General features: G+C 41.6%; 1 protein-coding gene across 2 annotated transcripts; it reads right to left on the reverse strand.

Moving 5' to 3' along the window:
• Positions 1-263: 263 nt before the first annotated feature.
• Positions 264-9,321, reverse strand: TMEM254 (transmembrane protein 254). Of its 2 annotated transcripts, none has more exons than XM_006154904.3 (4): positions 8,855-9,321; positions 7,298-7,401; positions 7,066-7,125; positions 264-1,840 (listed from the first exon to the last, which is right to left on the reverse strand). In XM_006154904.3, exons 1-4 carry the CDS (start codon positions 8,942-8,944, stop codon positions 1,720-1,722), a joined length of 375 nt encoding a protein of 124 aa, XP_006154966.1. In that variant the 5' UTR covers positions 8,945-9,321; the 3' UTR covers positions 264-1,719. The 2 variants fall into 2 exon arrangements, with proteins under 2 accessions (XP_006154966.1, XP_006154965.1); XM_006154903.2 differs by lacking the exon at positions 8,855-9,321 and adding an exon at positions 8,526-8,761.
• Positions 9,322-17,974: the final 8,653 nt, after the last annotated feature.

Genomic DNA, 17,974 nt, shown 5'->3' on the forward strand with positions numbered 1-17,974 from the left:
CTGGTGGCGGGGGGGTGATTTCTTGGTGTCTCTCTCCAGTGAGTACACGCATCCTATAAAGTTTCTCAAAAAAAAAAAAGATGAAGAAAATCCATTTCATTAAAAACCTGCCATATTGCTCCTAGCACTACTAATATTACTATTATTGTTATTATCCTATGAAGAGGATCATGCTTTTCAAAAATTTGGGTTGGATTTACATGATGCCTAACTCCCTGGTTAAAAATCTTTAACCTCTACCAAAAAGTAAGCTTTTAATTAAAAATGAAATAAGATAGATCTGTTTATGGACATTTATCTCCATTAGGAACATCTCATAGTCCACAATCTTTCCAGGTTATGCTTTCACTTGGGCAAGGGGTGTGTTTCTCACAAGTGTTTGTCTTATGCACATAACCTGCCCCCTTGCATCAGAGAATGGAAATGAGGACTAGTCCTCAGAGAACAAGCACGTGGTCCTTTAGGAAAGAGCCTTAATGGCTTCTAGGGGGGGTGACAAAGCCATTCTGCCAGGGCAAAGAAACAGAGGAACCTCTCCATCCCAACCTATCAGTACTTAATAAGGTACAACCAGCTGAATGGGAGAGGTAATAACTGGTTGGTTAATCCATGGGCTAAAATCTCTTGAATGGCAACGTCCATGTGTCTGAGTAAGCCAGGGCGAGAGGGAGACCTAGAGTCTGGACAAAGTGACAATAGAAAAATGTGAAAAAAGATGTAGGCTTCCCACCAGGGGACCCACACAAAAGTGGTACTATCGGTCCAAGGTGATCTTGTGCTTTTCTTTTGAGATGAAGGTATACTGGGTGGGTTCTGTAGTTTTCACATAAAAATTGGAATCATAGTGAACAAGTGGAAAGTAAAACGAATTTCCCTCTCTTGTTCACTATGCACTATAGAACGCCTGTGTGCAAGACAGTGGGAACAGGTGCTGGGGGAAAGTAAAGATGTTTAAGACATGGCCCTGAGCTGAAGAAACAATCAAGTGGTGGCCATCAGACCCCTGCACACTAGAGAGAGCACTGTGTCCCGGGGCTCCTGTGGAGACAGACTGCACTGGCGGGCAGCACAGGGAAGGCATTCCTCCATCTTCTCCCCTTGAGTCTCAGCCTGCCCCATTCTCAGCGCTTTCTTGTCTTCCTCGTCTTCTGTAGTTTGAGAAATGGAAGTGAGAAAGGATATGATCTTGCCTCACTGGCACTTAATAAACATGTGTGGAAGTGATGTACTGTGGCAGTATCACTTTACCTTGGTCCAGAAAGGTGGAAAACTGGGGAAAGGAGAGGTGAGGTGGGTGGTGGTGAGGATAAGGCGTTTTCACCAGAAGGTGGGAGCAAAAAATGGAGTCTATGGCTTAGCCCAGATGACAGGAGAGCAGCAGCACAGCAAAGGACCTCAAGAAGGTAGCTGAAAGGCCCCTGCCAGATTGGTTAGTCTGCAGAACTGGCAAGATGAAGGCACACCGGCAGGGTTCTGCAGTTTTTACATGAACATTGGAATGATACTGAATAAGTCTTCTTCTCTCTTAAGTAGCAACTAGTCTATTTAAGCTCAACCAGAATTTAAGGGGAGGGGGAAAGAGAATAACTAGAGGGTCTTAAGTAGCTTTGGAGTGTTTCTAAACACTTTCTGGAAAGTAGTAAGATCAAAGTAAACCCGGCACCATCCCAAAAAAAATGAGGTTGAATGTAAAAGTGTAAAGAAAGCTTTTGGATCTCTTTAGGTTTGTTTCCGGCGCTTCGGTCTATAAGCGATCAAGATGGAGAGAGATGCTATCCCAAAGAGGAAAGTCTGTAGGAACCAGAGTAGCTGAGCCCGACCATTTGTGATGCCTTTATACCTAAAAGAGAAAAAGTGAAAATTACACCCTAGAATTTTTAATCTTGTGGTTTCAATGAAGTTATTTTCTATTTTTCTTTTTTAAATGTATTCCTTTCATCTACTTTCATTGCATTTGTGTATTGTTTTTCACAGGCTTCTTAATTTGAATGGTTAGCTCACCTATTCTTCATCTTTCCTGTTTTCTAATAAATGCATTTTGGATGGAATCCTATTTCCTGAGAAAGTGTCTGGCTACTGTCCAGGAGACAGGGTTATAAAGCAGGTATTCATGTGATTCTGACGAGCAGACAATATGGCAATACATGTCAAAATTAGAAGTCTTCATTCTTTACTTTTCAAATTCCAGATTTAGGAATTTATTCTAAGGGAACAAATGCCAAAGTGAATCAAAGGAACAAAATTCATATTCAGTGTAGTGTTGCCTATCATAACAAAAAAAAGCAGAAACTTAAAGGTCTAGGGGTCCTGATGGAGGTACAGTAGTGGAATACCATGTTCTCCAAGGCTGACCCAAACAAGAGGGTTTGGGGTTCACTTCTAGAGACCTTCCTGAGTATGATGGCATGTTAGTGCCCATGGCCCAGAGGGTGGGTGGAGTGTGGTGTCAGAGTGCTATTGGGGTTACTGTATCTCTCTCTCTCTTGCTCATGGAAGAAATAAATTAAAAACTAAAAAAAAAAAAAACCAAAAAAAACAAAAAACAAAATCAAAACCAAAAAAAGTCTATCAAGCCAGGTCTGTGAATAAGACAGCTGGATCTGGGACCAGCAGATAGCATAATGATTACATCACTGGACTCCCACATAGTCAACCACAGTTCAAGTCCCAGACCTGGTAGCTTAAAACTCATGCTGGGGTGCATGTGTGTGCATGCTCAAAATCCTGAGAGAAGAATGGCGGAGAAGGGATTGCAGGGTGGCCATCCCTCTTGGGGAAGGTGATTTCTTGCTTTCTGTCTCTCTGTCTCTCTCTGTCTGACTGGCGAGCGCATGTGCCCTATAGCGAAAAAACTTCTCTTTTGAAAGAAAAAAAGATAGCTGGTGGGTCCCACATAGCTGACTACACAGTTGGAATTTCAGCCCTGGAGGCTTGAAATAAGACACACCAAGCACATGTGTGTGCATGCCCCAAATATTGACAGGGTAGAGAGGTGGAGAAGGAATTGTGGCATGACTATGCCCCATTGGGGGTGTCTCTGTTGTGTCTCTGACTCTTTCTCTAGTGAGTGAACATGCCCTCTGGCCAAATAAATAAATAGTCTTTCAGAAGAAAGAGATTCTCTAAATTGATTAAGGTACATCTGTATACTTTTATGCACATCCATATAATATCCATAATATTCATTGATTCCATGTATAGACACAGGAAAATAAGCATATATGACAATGTATGCAATTTATAGTGTATATCTACATGTATCTATACGATTATAACTGCATAACATTGTAATGATGTACACTAAACTATTTTTTTAGGTCTTGGCCATAGGGCGTGTGCACTTGCCACAGAGAGGTGAATAAGACAGCTGGATCTGGGACCAGCAGATAGCATAATGATTACATCACTGGACTCCCACATAGTCAACCACAGTTCAAGTCCCAGACCTGGTAGCTTAAAACTCATGCTGGGGTGCATGTGTGTGCATGCTCAAAATCCTGAGAGAAGAATGGCGGAGAAGGGATTGCAGGGTGGCCATCCCTCTTGGGGAAGGTGATTTCTTGCTTTCTGTCTCTCTGTCTCTCTCTGTCTGACTGGCGAGCGCATGTGCCCTATAGCGAAAAAACTTCTCTTTTGAAAGAAAAAAAGATAGCTGGTGGGTCCCACATAGCTGACTACACAGTTGGAATTTCAGCCCTGGAGGCTTGAAATAAGACACACCAAGCACATGTGTGTGCATGCCCCAAATATTGACAGGGTAGAGAGGTGGAGAAGGAATTGTGGCATGACTATGCCCCATTGGGGGTGTCTCTGTTGTGTCTCTGACTCTTTCTCTAGTGAGTGAACATGCCCTCTGGCCAAATAAATAAATAGTCTTTCAGAAGAAAGAGATTCTCTAAATTGATTAAGGTACATCTGTATACTTTTATGCACATCCATATAATATCCATAATATTCATTGATTCCATGTATAGACACAGGAAAATAAGCATATATGACAATGTATGCAATTTATAGTGTATATCTACATGTATCTATACGATTATAACTGCATAACATTGTAATGATGTACACTAAACTATTTTTTTAGGTCTTGGCCATAGGGCGTGTGCACTTGCCACAGAGAGACAGAGAGAGAGGCAGAGAGGGGGAAAGTGAGAAATCACTCCCCAGGGAAGATGGCCATGCCACAATGTCTTCTCCTCCTCTCTCCTCTTGGGATTTTGGGCACACATGAATACACATCCAGTGTGATTTTCAAGCTGCAAAGTCTGGGACTTGAACTGTGACCAGCCATGTGTGAATCCAGTGCCTTTACCACTATGCTCTCTGCCGGCCCTACATTAAACGTTTTAATAGTGACTATTTGGGGATTATAAGAGACATTCATTGTCAATTTCACATGCTTCTGAGTTTTCACCACATATATAACTTTCAACAACAAAAATGTAAAATTTTTAAATTTTTCCATAGCGTGTAGGTATTCGACAGAGAAAGAGACAAAGAAACAGAGGAAGCACCCCCACAATTGGGTGTGATCACACTGTAATCCCTTTTCCATTTCTCCATCCTCTTGGGACCTTGGGCATACACACACATGCACTCTGGTGTTTTTCTAGCTCTTGGGTTTGGGATCCAAACTACACAGTCAGCCATGTGGATCCAGATCCCTTAGCCACCAGGCCAGGAGGTGGCCTTAAAAATAGTCTTTTACTCAGTAATTTCTCATCCAGAAATTAGGCTTCTCTAGTTTGTAAAATGGTTTTCCCCCCAAAAGGTCCATGTTCTGGAAGCTTAATCCCCAGTGTAGTGGCTCCAGGAGGTGGTGAAACCTTTAAGATGTGGAGCCTAATGAGTGGACACCATCCAGTTGGATGGAGGAATGGGAGGGCCAAACACAGAAGTAGGAAATTTTGCTCCTCTCTTTTTCCCACCCTCCTCTCTGCTTCTGTCACCATGTTGTGATATAGCATAACAGGCTGCCCTGATGCCAGCCCCAACCACACGCTGAGACATTTCAGCTGGCAAAATCATAAGCTAAATAAACCTGCAGTCTTTATAAATCACCCAATCTCAGGAATACTGTTAGCAACACAATAATGGACTAACACATTGGTCCAAGGAAAAAAATAATAAATATATAGAAAGCTTATAGAAAAAAAGAAATTCATTAGAACCCTACTTATAATAATAAAACATTAAATGTGAACTGTTCATTGCAAGAAGTTTCAATAAATTATGAAATCTAGTTAGAGGAATAATATGAAACCTTTACAATTATTTCCTGGGAAGCTTATTTTTCTCTTCTAGAAGGCACATGCATTTGCCAGAGAGAGAGACAGGGAGGGAGAGCAGAAAGCATCCCTCAGTGGAGCACAGTCACGCTGCAAACGCTTCTCATCCATCTCTCCCTCCTGGGACTTTTGCCATGCGTGCACATACATGCAGTCAAGCTGCCATGTCTGGGACTCAAGTCATTTGGCTCTGTGGGATCCGTCTGCCTTAACCACCAGACCAAGCAGCCAGTCCGCCAAGAGATGTTTAAAAATATGGGAGAGTGCTTAATATTACATTATGATTATAGTGAATAAAAGTCAAATATATAGTCTAATCTTATCTCTGGTTAAAATAAGTTTGCCAAAAGAAAGTATGTGATTTTCAAACATGAAATTTAAGAGACTCCATATCAAAAACCTGATGGTGCAATCAAATTTCTGTTTAGGGCCTGGCACATAAGAGGGAAGTGTTCATTTTCTGCCACTTGCTTTTCTCCTCCAAGGTCATTCTTGTATTTATGTAGAACCTAGAATATTATTTTGTGCACACTGTTTATTGAATTAAAAAGTTAATCAACAGTTATGCATTTATAAAAAGAAATTTGCCTAAATGTTATGGTCATTCCTGGACAGTGGTATTTGGAGGCTGCAAATGTACAAGCCTTCATGTATTCATTGAAATTTATTTATTCTTTCATTCATCTTATAATTTAAAAGGAATACTTGTTCTGATACATGATGATCGATGGTATATTCCAACATGTCAGACCATAAAGAAATGATTTCAAGAACATTGTTATAGAAATATTTTATGCCTGTTCTCCATCTGTTCTTCAAAGAACTGTATAACAGGCTGTTAAATTTGAATGTTTTGGTCTTCAATAGATGCTCCAAATGCCAATAATAAAATAGGTGTCAAATATGCCTACATGTTAAGTTTAGGGCCCATAAAAAATACCTCTAAGCTAAGATTTCACTGAGAGGCTGAAGACATTCTTAGAAAGAGGTATCAGAGTGCTTTAGCATTTGCTATACAAGTCAAAGTCAGAGAGTGGTTACAGTGGAACCTCTTGGAGAGCTGGAAATAATACCCCTGAAATTTGGGCAAAGAATTAATATCTGATTTTAAAATATAAAGACTGGTTCAGCTCATTGAATGGGAGAGTAAAGAAATATGACTGCTCTGGGAACTGTACACACTTGCAAATTATCTCATTATAGGAATAAGAAAGCTGTTTGTTGTGAGCCATACAGATCTTACAGAGGGGTACTGGACATGGTAGTTTTAAAAGGAACTCTGCCCCAGAGGTCCAACTGGAAGGTAGAAGTAATCTAAGTAAAAGGGGGTAATTGCCTCCAAACACAGACAGTAGGGTGAAACAAAAGTGGCATGCAGCAGGTATTTCAAACTGTGCCTTGTCCCCCCTAACTATTCCAACCATTCCAAGGGTGTTATAAGCAACTGCTAGTAATGAATAAGAAAGAAGGTAGAATAAGAGAAAAGGTATCAGCTATATCTAATTGGGGTTATAAAGACTTGTAAAAAAAATAACAAAAAACATCCCAATTAAAAAGTTAAATAACTGATTAACACAAGTGAAATGTGTTCAGTTATAAAATATTTACCAAGTACTCCCTCTGTGCCAGGCTCAGTATTAGACAGGGGGATTCCAGCTTTAGCTTGGGAGTATTGTCTGTCTACAAGTGTATAAATTATTTAAAAGTGGCTACTCTCAACTTATATTAGACAACGAGAGAATGGTGATAAAGATCTATCACAAAGACTTACTTGCACAATACCATGGCATATAATGACTCTCCCAAATGAATCAACCAGGCAAGCCAAAACCTGAAGGAAAAAAAAGTTTGCTTTAAGGTGGTAGTTATTTGGTGATGAAATCTAACACAGAAACCTCAGAAAGAAAGGTGCCTTAATGTGAACGAGCACCACTCTTAACAATCTAAAGACAACTACAGGCCTTCCAGGTTTCCAGCAAGATCAGAGATACAGGTCTTCTTACCCATTGCGCAGGAGGGCAGAATGGTGGTCCACCAAATACTGAGTGAAGGAGCCCAGGAACCCAAGGCTCTGATAAGGTATACTCTGAGGCCAGAAGACAACCCACTGAAAGAGAACCAGAGGCACAGAATACCTATTAGATTACTTGGAAGATCAGCAAATGTTTACTTTTAGAGAGGCTATGAAATAGTACTGCTTCTATAAAAACAATTACTGGCTAACTGAACAAAATCTGGACCTTCACTCTCATTCTTGTCTTCTATTTTCTAAAAGCAACCCTATGAGAAATTTATGCTAAGGACACTACATGCTTATCTGACTCTGTACCCAGAGTGGATGATTCCTTTCTCTTTTTTTCTTTTCTTCTTTTTTTTTTTTTTTTTAAATTTGCTAGAGAGTGCCTGTGCTTACCAGACAGAAACAGAGAGAAAGGGACAAAGAATCTCCCCCACAAATATTAACAGACCATTGACCCATTGATAACAGAGCTCTTCCTACATCCTATTTCTGGTATAGTACCTTTTGGGTGTATATTAAGCCTCCTTACCTCTGTTAAATGTATATTCTTTTGCTGATCTAGGCAAATTTCCTTTTCCAGTCACCAATCTAAAAACTGTAAAACTCACCTATAACCTGCAGGCCCCAGCTTCCCCATGTCCTGCCTTTTGGGGCCAGAACAATTGAAAAAGTCTACACTAAAATCCAAACTTCACTCTCAAAAACATATAAAAGGAATCCCCAATATCTGAGCACCCTAAGAAAGACACATTTACCCTACTTCGGGTCGGTTACACATATTCCTGTTTAGAAATAAACCGCATTAAGGATTATTTCCGCAGTTGGTTATTTCCGTGGTCAATCATAACAGTGATATCTTGTCTATCCCTTTCTACCAGTGACATCCTACCCATCCTGTAAATTTATCCCTGTTTTCCAAGCAATCCCAACTGTCTCAAACATTCCGCTTCAGAAACCATACCCTGATTTGGCAGACCTCTGGCAGTCTGTCAACTTGCCTTTCCCTCTCCACGAGAGGCGTAGATTCGGTTATGCCATAGTACCGCAGAGCCGCAGACGCGACACCTGAAACTGAGCCCACCGAGCTTCCGCTTACACTAGTAACCTAGCAACCGCCCCCCGCGCATGCGCATAAACCTCGCACCGTGCCCCTCGTCCTACGAGGACCTGGTGGGCCCAAACAGCTCCTTGGTTCCGCCCCGCCGTCTCACCGCGAAGTAGCCCAGCCCCAGGACTGTGGCCAGAGAGGGCAAAAGTCTGGCTGTACGGAAGTAGGGAGCAGCTGCCCTGTAGTCTTCCGACTTCGCCATCGGCATCTCGAAAGACCTAGACACTGAGTCGTCGGCTACGGATCCTGGACCCACGTAGGCAAAGCCGGACTAGCCGGTTTCTCGAAGCCGCGAGTACCGGTCAAGACCCTGCGGGACTAGTGCGCTTGCGTCTTCCTCCCGGCCGGCTCTGAACGCGCTTGCGCGGCAGCTCCTCGCCTGTGGGCACAGGTGGTGGTTAGATGGAGTAGTCGGCCTGCTGCTGCGCTTACTGTGTAATATCCGAAGGAGAGAGTGATGACCGTGAACCAGAGCAGACTACCCGTCCGGAAGTAGGCCGCGTCGCCTGCAGCGGCCGCCATCGCTGCAGCAGTCCTCTACGCCGGAGTGGAAGCGGGGCGGGGCCTCGGTGAAAGCTAGTCGGTCAGAGCCAGCTGTCCCCTGGGCGGGGGGACTCGGAGAACGAGTCTCGATCTTGCTCCGCCCTGGTAGAAGGGTCTTAGAACCCTGCCACCTGGGTTCTGGCCTGATGGGCTGGTCATCATATTGTAGGGGAGACGCCTTCTCTTGAGTGTCAGTTTACTTGATACACGATTAAGATACTGGAATGCCTGGAGTTTTACCGCTCCAGTAACCCGGAGTCTGACTTTTGAACTGTGTTGTACTATGCGCCATGAAGATGTATCAGCGCTTCTTTGTTTTTGAGAGTTTTGTTTTTTTGTTGTTGTTGTTTTTTTTTTTTTTTTTTTTTTTTTTTTTTTTTTTTTTTTTTTTTGCTATAGGGAGCGTTCGCTCGCCGGACAGAGAGACAGACAGAAAGCGAGAAATCACTCCCCCCAAAGGGAATGGCCAGGCCACAATCCCTTCTCCATTCTCCTCTCTGGATCTTGGGCACGCACGTACACGCACCCGTCTGGGACTCAAACCGTGATGGGCTACATGGGAGGGAGTCCAGCGACATAGCCATTACTCTAACTGCTGGTTCCCAGCACAGCGCTTTAAGCAGCGACTTTAGAACGCCCTGCCTGGGTTTAAATCCTGGCACTGCCTCTGCTGTTAGTGTAAGTTCAGACTACGTAGACTTTCTCTAAGAAAGGGGATATATTTGTTCTACCTCAAGGATTTAGGGATAAATTGAACGAGTTATAAACGAGCTGCAAAGAAAAGTATTCCCAAAGTTGGGGGGGGTGTACTCTTAACAGTGCCTGACCCAGAGTGCCTTGTAAGTTTTCAAATAAAATGACTAAGCCTTTTAGTGTATGTGCCAGGGCAGGTGCTAAGTGGGCTCCAGATTTTATCAATTCACTGTGGGAGACATATTCTGCTGAACTGTATCCGCATTAGTCTTTTTTTTTTTTTTTTTGGAGAGGTTTTCGCTATAGGGCGCGTGCACTCCCCAGACAGAGAGAGACATAGAGACAGAAAGCGAGAAATCACCCCCCAGAGGGGATGGTCAAGCCGCAATCCCTTCTCCTCCATTCTCCTCTTGGGATCTTGGGCATGCACACATACGCACCCAGCGTGAGTTTTAAGCCACCGGACCGGGATGTGAACTGCGGTCGACTATGTGGGAGTCCAGCGACATAGTCATTACGCTAACTGCTGGTTCCCTCCACATTAGTCTTCATGAAAGAAAGTCTGTTTCACACATGCCTTTAAAACTGGTAAAAACTAGGACCTTAGCAGTGGTTAAGGGAACCACATCCCCTGTGGCCAATTGCAGCTGGGCCCTGGCTTGAAAAGCACACCAGGAAGCCTTTCTGCGTGTGTGTGTGTGTGTGTGTGTGTGTGCACGTACACACGGTCGGGTACTGAAAATCCCAGCATAGAGAAGTGGGGAAGGGATTGTGAGTGGCGTGACCATTCCCCACTTGGGGGTGTAGAGTGTGTACTTACTCTGTCTCTCTCTGGTGAGCACATGCACCCTCTGGCAATTTTAGTTAAAACAATACCTGATATTTGCTGAGTGCTTACTGTGTCCAAGGCATTGTTCTAATACTATACAATAATTAGCTCATTTAATTCTCAAAACAGTTCTATGTTGTAGATTTGTCTTTATTAGAAGTACAGAGAACTGCCTTAAATCATGTAATACCTAAGGTAGAGAATACTGGAAACCAAGTGATGACCAAGTGTTTCAGCTCCAGCTAGGACCATGCCATCTGAAATATAGAACAGTTCCAGAACTTCTTCAGTTAATGTGGAAACCAATCCAAAGTTCTGTTTCTTGATTTTTATTTATTTATTATTTATTTTGTAGACAGTTTTTTTACTATAGGGCATATGCACTCACTGAAGACAAAGAGAGACAGAAAGTGAGAAATCACCCCCCAGAGGAGATGGCCCCACGCCGCAATCCCTTCTCCTTCATTCTCTCTCTCTCTCTCTCTCTCTTTTTTTTTTTTGGAGAGGTTTTTCACTATAGGGTGCATGCGCTCGCCAGACAGACAGAGAGACAGAAAGCGAGAAATCACCCCCCAGAGGGGATGGCCACGCCGCAATCCCTTCTCCTCCATTCTCCTCTCAGGATCTTGGGCACGCACGCACACGTGCCCGGCGTGGGTTTTAAGCCACCGGGTACGGGACATGAACCGCAGTCAACTACGTGGGAGTCCAGTGACATAGCCATTACGCTAACTGCTGGTTCCCTCCTTCATTCTTTCTTGAGATCTTGGGCATGCATACACACATACCCTGCGTGGGTTTAAGTTGCCAGGTCTGGGACTCGAACCATGGTCAACTACGTGAGAGTCCAGCTCTGTAGCCATTATGCCTTCTGCTGGTCCCTGTTTGTTAATTTTTAACATGAGTATCTTGGGCTGTACTTTTTAAATTTATTTATTTTATTTATTTATTTATTTTTTTTTTTAACCAGAGAGCTTGTGTGCTTGACAGAGAGAAAGAGAAGTACCCCTTCCACTGGGGGATGGTCACACCACAATTCCTTCTCTTTCATTTTGCCATCCTGTTGGGATTTTGGTCACACATACCTAGTGTGTTTTTGAACCTCAGCCTGCTGAGGCCAGGATTCAAACTTTGCAGTAGACCAAGTGGGATCTGGCTTCCCTTAACTTCCAGGCCATGGAGCAAGCACAGCCTATCACGTTATGAGTAAATTCCAGATGATGTGATGCAATCAATTTTCCAGATAAACCGTGGCGCCCATGAACACGAAGGTTACCAGTGACGCAAATAAGCCATGGTGCCTGTGAACATCAAGGTTACCAGTGATGAAGAATGTTTTCTTAGTCCTTACAGTCTGATCACACCACCCTTTTGGTTCTTCTCTCTCTGAATAATTCTCTGGGGAACCAGCAGTTAGTGTAATGGCTATGTCTCTTGACTCCCACGTAGTCGACCGCGGTTCGCGTCCCGGACCCGGTGGCTTAAAACTCACTCCGGGCGCATGTGCGTGAGTGCCCAAGATCCTGAGAGGAGAATGGAGGAGAAAGGATTGCAGCGTGTCCATCGCCCCTGGGGGGTGATTTCTCGCTTTCTGTCTCTATGTCTCTCTCTGTCTGTCTGGCGAGTGCACGTGCCCTGTAGCAAAAAACCTCTCCAAAAAAAAAATTCTCTGTAAACTCAGTTTTCAATTACTTCTTATCCCCTAGTTATGTTTTTCTTATTATCTTTCTCCTTTGTGTTTTCAGTACCTTTGAGGCTCATATTTTACTTCAACCTGGATGATTCTAAAACCATTTCTCCAGCCTTAGCCTCCACCCAGCTGATCACCTTTACCAAGTATCACACATACCTCAGAGACAAGAAGCCCACTGATAATATTCAGAGTCAGTCCTCACCAATACTCCCTTTTTAAGTTAATGGTGCTCTTCTTCTACCTTGTACTTTGTACCTGAATCCCTCCCTTTGGCTTCCCTTATATCTGGTCAGCCAAGAGTCCTATTGATTGGCTAATGTGACATCTCACCCATTTGGATTAAACCATGGTACATTCTCATTGCCACCAGCTTATTGCTTCCTATTTTCTGCCACTTCAACAACCCACCTTCAGCCTCTTTATCGAATCTGTCCTACATATCATAGATTTGTCTTCCTTAAGTATAGTTCTGGTCAAGCCTTTTACCCTACCAACACTTTACCCTACCAACATTTCCCTAATTTCAGGCTGTTTTTCGGTATGTCTCCAGATAGACATACTGCTCCCTTGTCTGCAGCAAGGGAGATATTGAGAAAATAGGTCAAGTTAGGGTAAATGTTAGAGAGGCAAAATGATTTGGATCAAAGACGTATAGGGAGGTCAGTTTTAGTTTCACGTCTTCCACCACTACGGTTCGACCTTCACGAGTTACAGAATTGTCATGTGTTGCCCACCCCCACATTCTTTATCATGGAGTGGAAAAGTAGTAAAATTCAAAATCAAAGGATCTTACTCTTAGCACGTTGTACACACGTGAGGAATCCAGAAAATGGTATCAAAAAACTATACTCAAATCTTAGTTGTTTATGTTAGTTCGTGAGGAACTTAATAGGCAACTGGGTTTTCAAAAGGAATCTCTTCTATCCAACTCACCCCTTCCACATGACAGGGTAACTGAATTCTCTAACCTTCACATACTATACACTATCATCCCTCTGGGTTGGCAGAGAAATCTTGCACCCATGGGTGCTTTCTCCTCTCTTGGGGGCTTATGACCTGAACATGGAAAACAATGAAGAAAATATGGGAGAGTATTTACACAGTCTTTAAGAGAGAGGAAGAGGGGCTGGCAGGTGGTGTGGTGGTTAAAGGCACTGGATTCCCACATGACCCATCGTGCTTCAAGTTCTGGACTCGGTGACTTGCTTTCTCACTTTCCCTTTCTCTCTGTCTTTCTCTGATCATATTTTTATAAATAATAATAAATGGAATTAAATTAAATAATTATTTTTTTAAAAAGAGGAAGAAAACTTCTCACAAGATTTTAAAAGCCAAAGAGAGAAAGATGAAAAATTTCACTGTATCCAAATGAAAAATTTCATTCTTATGAGAGATATCCATAATGAAAGTTGAAAGACCTGTAAGAACGAATTATAGCGAATAATAATAAATAAATAATATTTTTAAAAAATGGAACCAGCAGGTGGCATGGTGGTTAAGGTGCTGGAATTCCCACATGGCCGACTGCGGTTTGAGTCCTGGACTTGGTGGCTTGCTTTCTAACTCTCCCTCTCTCACTTTCTCTTTCTCTGGCAAAACTCATGTGAATAATAATAAATAAGTAAATAATATTAAAAAAAGAGAATGAATTATTTAACAGACAAATGAGTAAAGGGTATTTTAAAAATTATTTAATTTTATTATTTTTAAGACTCATTATAGGGCACATGTGAGAGAGAGAGAGAGAGAAAGTGAGAAAGCAAGCCACTAGGTCTGGGACTCAAATTACCGTTCTTGTGGGAATCCAACGCCTTAAGCATTATGCCACCTTCTGGCCCCATAAGTAAAGGATACTAATTAGACATCCTTAAAAAAGAAGACTTGAATGACAAAGAAAAATAAAGGATGTTCAATGTTAATGAGCATTTGAGATATGCAAAATCAAAGAAAAATACTGTTTTCTCCATAAGATTAGCCTACTGGGAATCAAGACACACTATAAAGAACTATGATAATTAAAATGTTTGGTATTTGACACATAAAAATCAGTGCATGGATCAATGGGGAAGATTAGAATTGAGATCAATCTGGTGTATATCCGAGAATTTACTATATTTTATGATAAAGGAAACATTTCAAATTTAGGAAAGAATGGACTATTGGGTAAATTATTTGGGGATTATTAGTTATCTATCTGGGAAAAAAATTTAAATTCTACTCCCCACATCCAACACAAACACACAAATAATGTAATACCTCAGGGAAGTTCTGATGAGATGCTTATAGAGCAGGACAGGCATATTCTAAGATACAGCAAAAAATAAAAACTAAAAGAGCCCATATTTACCCAAGATCATAGCAGTGGGGGATGGGAATCTAAATAAATTTGTGGGAATATGAATAGAGCATTGTATATCCAGAGAATTTGGAGTAGTTTTTTGTTGTTGTTGCTAGAAGAAACCATGTAAAATTAAATAAAGATGAGGCTGGAAAGGCAGGTAAGGTTGTGATAAGCAGTTAGCTAGAAATGAGCAGATAGCCCTAAGAAAATAGCAGGATATCAGCCACATCAATCACAACTTATCAGACTCTCCATGAAAATGCCTTCTTTCTGCCTAGTTCCTGGTACCAGGAAGGTGAGGCAGATCCCATTTTTCTTCTTTCTGAGAAAGGCACATAGGGACAATTGTTAATTTCCCTCTTATCATTCCCCATAAATACAAAAGGACCCAACAAGACGTTTTGGTGAACTTCCTGATTCCCACTGGGGCAATAAACTGATTTGGCTAGTTCATCCAAATAAGGATGCTCATACCTTCTAAGTCCACACTGATCATGTGGGATTAGGTCATTGAATTCCTCACCTGTGAGAGAGTGATGCTAGCATAGGAGAAAGCCTGCAAATTCAAAGAAACCAGATACTATGACAGACCTTCCCCTGCTAAATATTCCTTATCAACTCTTGGAATAAATGTTAACACCTAATTCCATGTCCAGTGCAGTTGCCCTTTTTTCTGGTAGCTGTCCACCTGCATGCCTTTCACGCAAGGAGGTGTACTTTCCTATTAAAAATCCTCACTTTCCTATTAGAACTTTCCTTTTCCTACTTTACAAATATTAGTGGTTTTTCATTTTGCACCTCAGGGCAAGTTCTAATCTTAGAGATCTGGACCTAAAGAACCAAGGATTTTACACAACGAAGATCAACATTTTACCAACCTATGACAAGGTCCTGAGCAAGAATGGCATTAGGTATCAAAACGAATACTTTTGATTTGATCCCTTAGTCAAGAGGAGTTTGTGATTTTTTTTTTAAATTATGGAATGAAATTGTGTACATTGCATGGAGGTAAAAGTAGAAGCAGAAAAAGCTGGAAAGATTGAAATGACTGTAATGGGAATGAAAAACAGTTTGCATTATTCACTCAAATACTCAAGAAATATTTCTGAGGACCCATCTGGGGTCAGGTGCTCTGCTAGCCCTTGAATAAGACATATGCAGTTTGGGCTCTCTTGCTGGGCACAGTGTAGTTCAGATGATAGGCAAATCAGTAATCAATAGGGACTCACAACAGGCAGCATAATTTAGTATTTAATGTGTCTACTTTGCATTTAGAACTTGAGGTTGTGTATTCAGGAACTACAATACAAACAGATGTCCTCAGGTCATTGAATTAAAAATGAATGAAGGGCGCAGAAATAACCCAGTAGGGTATGGTGGTTAGACTCAGGAATATGTGTGGTGGTGGGGAGGGAAGAGGCAGGGTGTGTTTGTCCTGTCTAAAAATCATCAAATTCTAATGATGATGGTAAGTAGGTTTTGTACAGGAATTTGGCCTATAGTGTACTTTTTTTTTTTTTTTTTTAAGTTTATTGAGACAGTGAAAAAGGGAGAGAGCGACAAGAACTCTCAGTGGAGTCTCATGCTATAAAACTCTCCCACCCCAGCCTTTAGAACCAGTCAGAATCATGTGCTGTCCCAGCACGCACACATCAGCTGGGGAACTAAACCTGCTGTCTTTGGGTGGGATCCAGCATCTCTTGAGCTATACATTACCCCTGTGTCACTGAGTTAAATTATGGGCTTATATACAAGCCAAGTAAGTAGTTAGTTTAGAGGTGGCACAAGAAAACACTCGATAAATTTTAGCAGTTTTTCTTCTTGTATTGTTACAGCTTAATAATATAAGTTTGTGATGAGGGAGAGGCAAGCCAGGAGCTAAAATTCAGTTTGAGAAAATACAAATTCATTGACACTTGACATAAAAATCATCTCAAAACTCAGTGTGCTAAAAGCCAATTTGCTGAATCACCAGTTTACCAAATTCACCAAATTTATGGGTTGTGGCTTTAAAACTTTGATACCTTGATAGAACATATTCACTTTTGGTCATGGAGAAGGAAAATGCTGCTTTAAAAGTAGGCAAGTCAAGGACTAACCATGTTTCTGGACATCTAAATTAAATAAACATTTATAATTTACTTTTTCCCAATTGACAGAAGATGTGTGTGTGTGTGTGTGTGTGTGTGTGTGTGTGTGAGAGAGAGAGAGAGAGAGAGAGATTGATTGTCACAATATGGGAGAGTGCTAAGCTGTATTGTGTAAAATCCTTGGTTCTTTGGGTCGAGCTCTCTAAAATTAGAGACCTGTCCCAAGGCACAAAATAAAGCCAGAACCACAATAAAAGTAGATAGAAAAAAGAACTTAATAGGAAAAAAAGATTTTAGAAAAGAAGTACACCCAAAAGACTTTTGGGCGGGTAGGTTGCTAGGTAGCAATTGTGTTTGCAACTGGTCAGGTGTTATTTTTACTACTAGAGGTGATAATAAATATTTAATGATGGGAGGTCTGTCATAAAATTTATGCTCTTTGTTTGATTCTGGGCTTTCTCCTGTACTTGTTCATCTTTTCCAAAGAAAGAATGAAGAATTTGAGGAACTTGATTACTAATTGTACATGCCCAGTGTGAGCCATGATGATAGGCGTATCCCCATTAGTTTATGGAACCAGAATGTTGGCCAAACATCTTGTTGGGTCTTTTTGTAACTGTGAGAATGATAAAAGGGAAATTTACAAGGTCATATGTGTCTTCCTCAGGTCCCAAGGAAGCAAAACAGGATCTGCCTTGCCTTCTTGGTGCCAGTAGCTAGGAGGGAAGAAGGCATTTTCATGGAGGGTCTGGTTGCAACTCCTGACAAGTTGTGATTGATGGTATTTCCCAGCATGAATATAGTGCATATTAGACAAGGCAAAGCTATTACCGTGTACATTATGATCAACAGATCACTTTTCTTTTTTTTTAATGAATAAAGGAAGTTTATTTTATAGTTCAGAGATTTTTAAAGAGAAATTATAAAATAAGACACGCCCATATTCAAATTTAAATACAGTATTTAAAAAAATGCCTGTATAATTTCAGCTGGGAAAATTAAAAGTACTCCTTTCAAGTGGCAGGGGCCCAAACACCTTTCACAAGCTGAAGTGAAGTTCAGGTGGCAGTTTTTTCTGAGACTTAAAAGTAACATCAAGAACAGCTACTATTAGGACCAGCATTGGCGTAATGGCTATGTGGCTGGACTCCCATGTAGTCAACCACGGTTCGAGTCCCAGACCTGGTGGCTTAAACTCATGCCAGGCACATGTGCGTATGTACCCAAGATCCTGAAGAGACAATGGAGGAGAGGTGATTGCAGCATGGCCATCCTCCTGGGAGGGTGATTTCTATTTCTCTCTCGTCTTTCTGGTGAGTGTGCACACCCTATAGCAAAAACCTCTCCAAAAAAAAAAAAAAAG

The sequence above is a fragment of the Tupaia chinensis genome, unplaced genomic scaffold (assembly GCF_000334495.1).
Source record: "Tupaia chinensis unplaced genomic scaffold, TupChi_1.0 Scaffold000424_1, whole genome shotgun sequence".
NCBI lineage: Eukaryota > Metazoa > Chordata > Mammalia > Scandentia > Tupaiidae > Tupaia > Tupaia belangeri.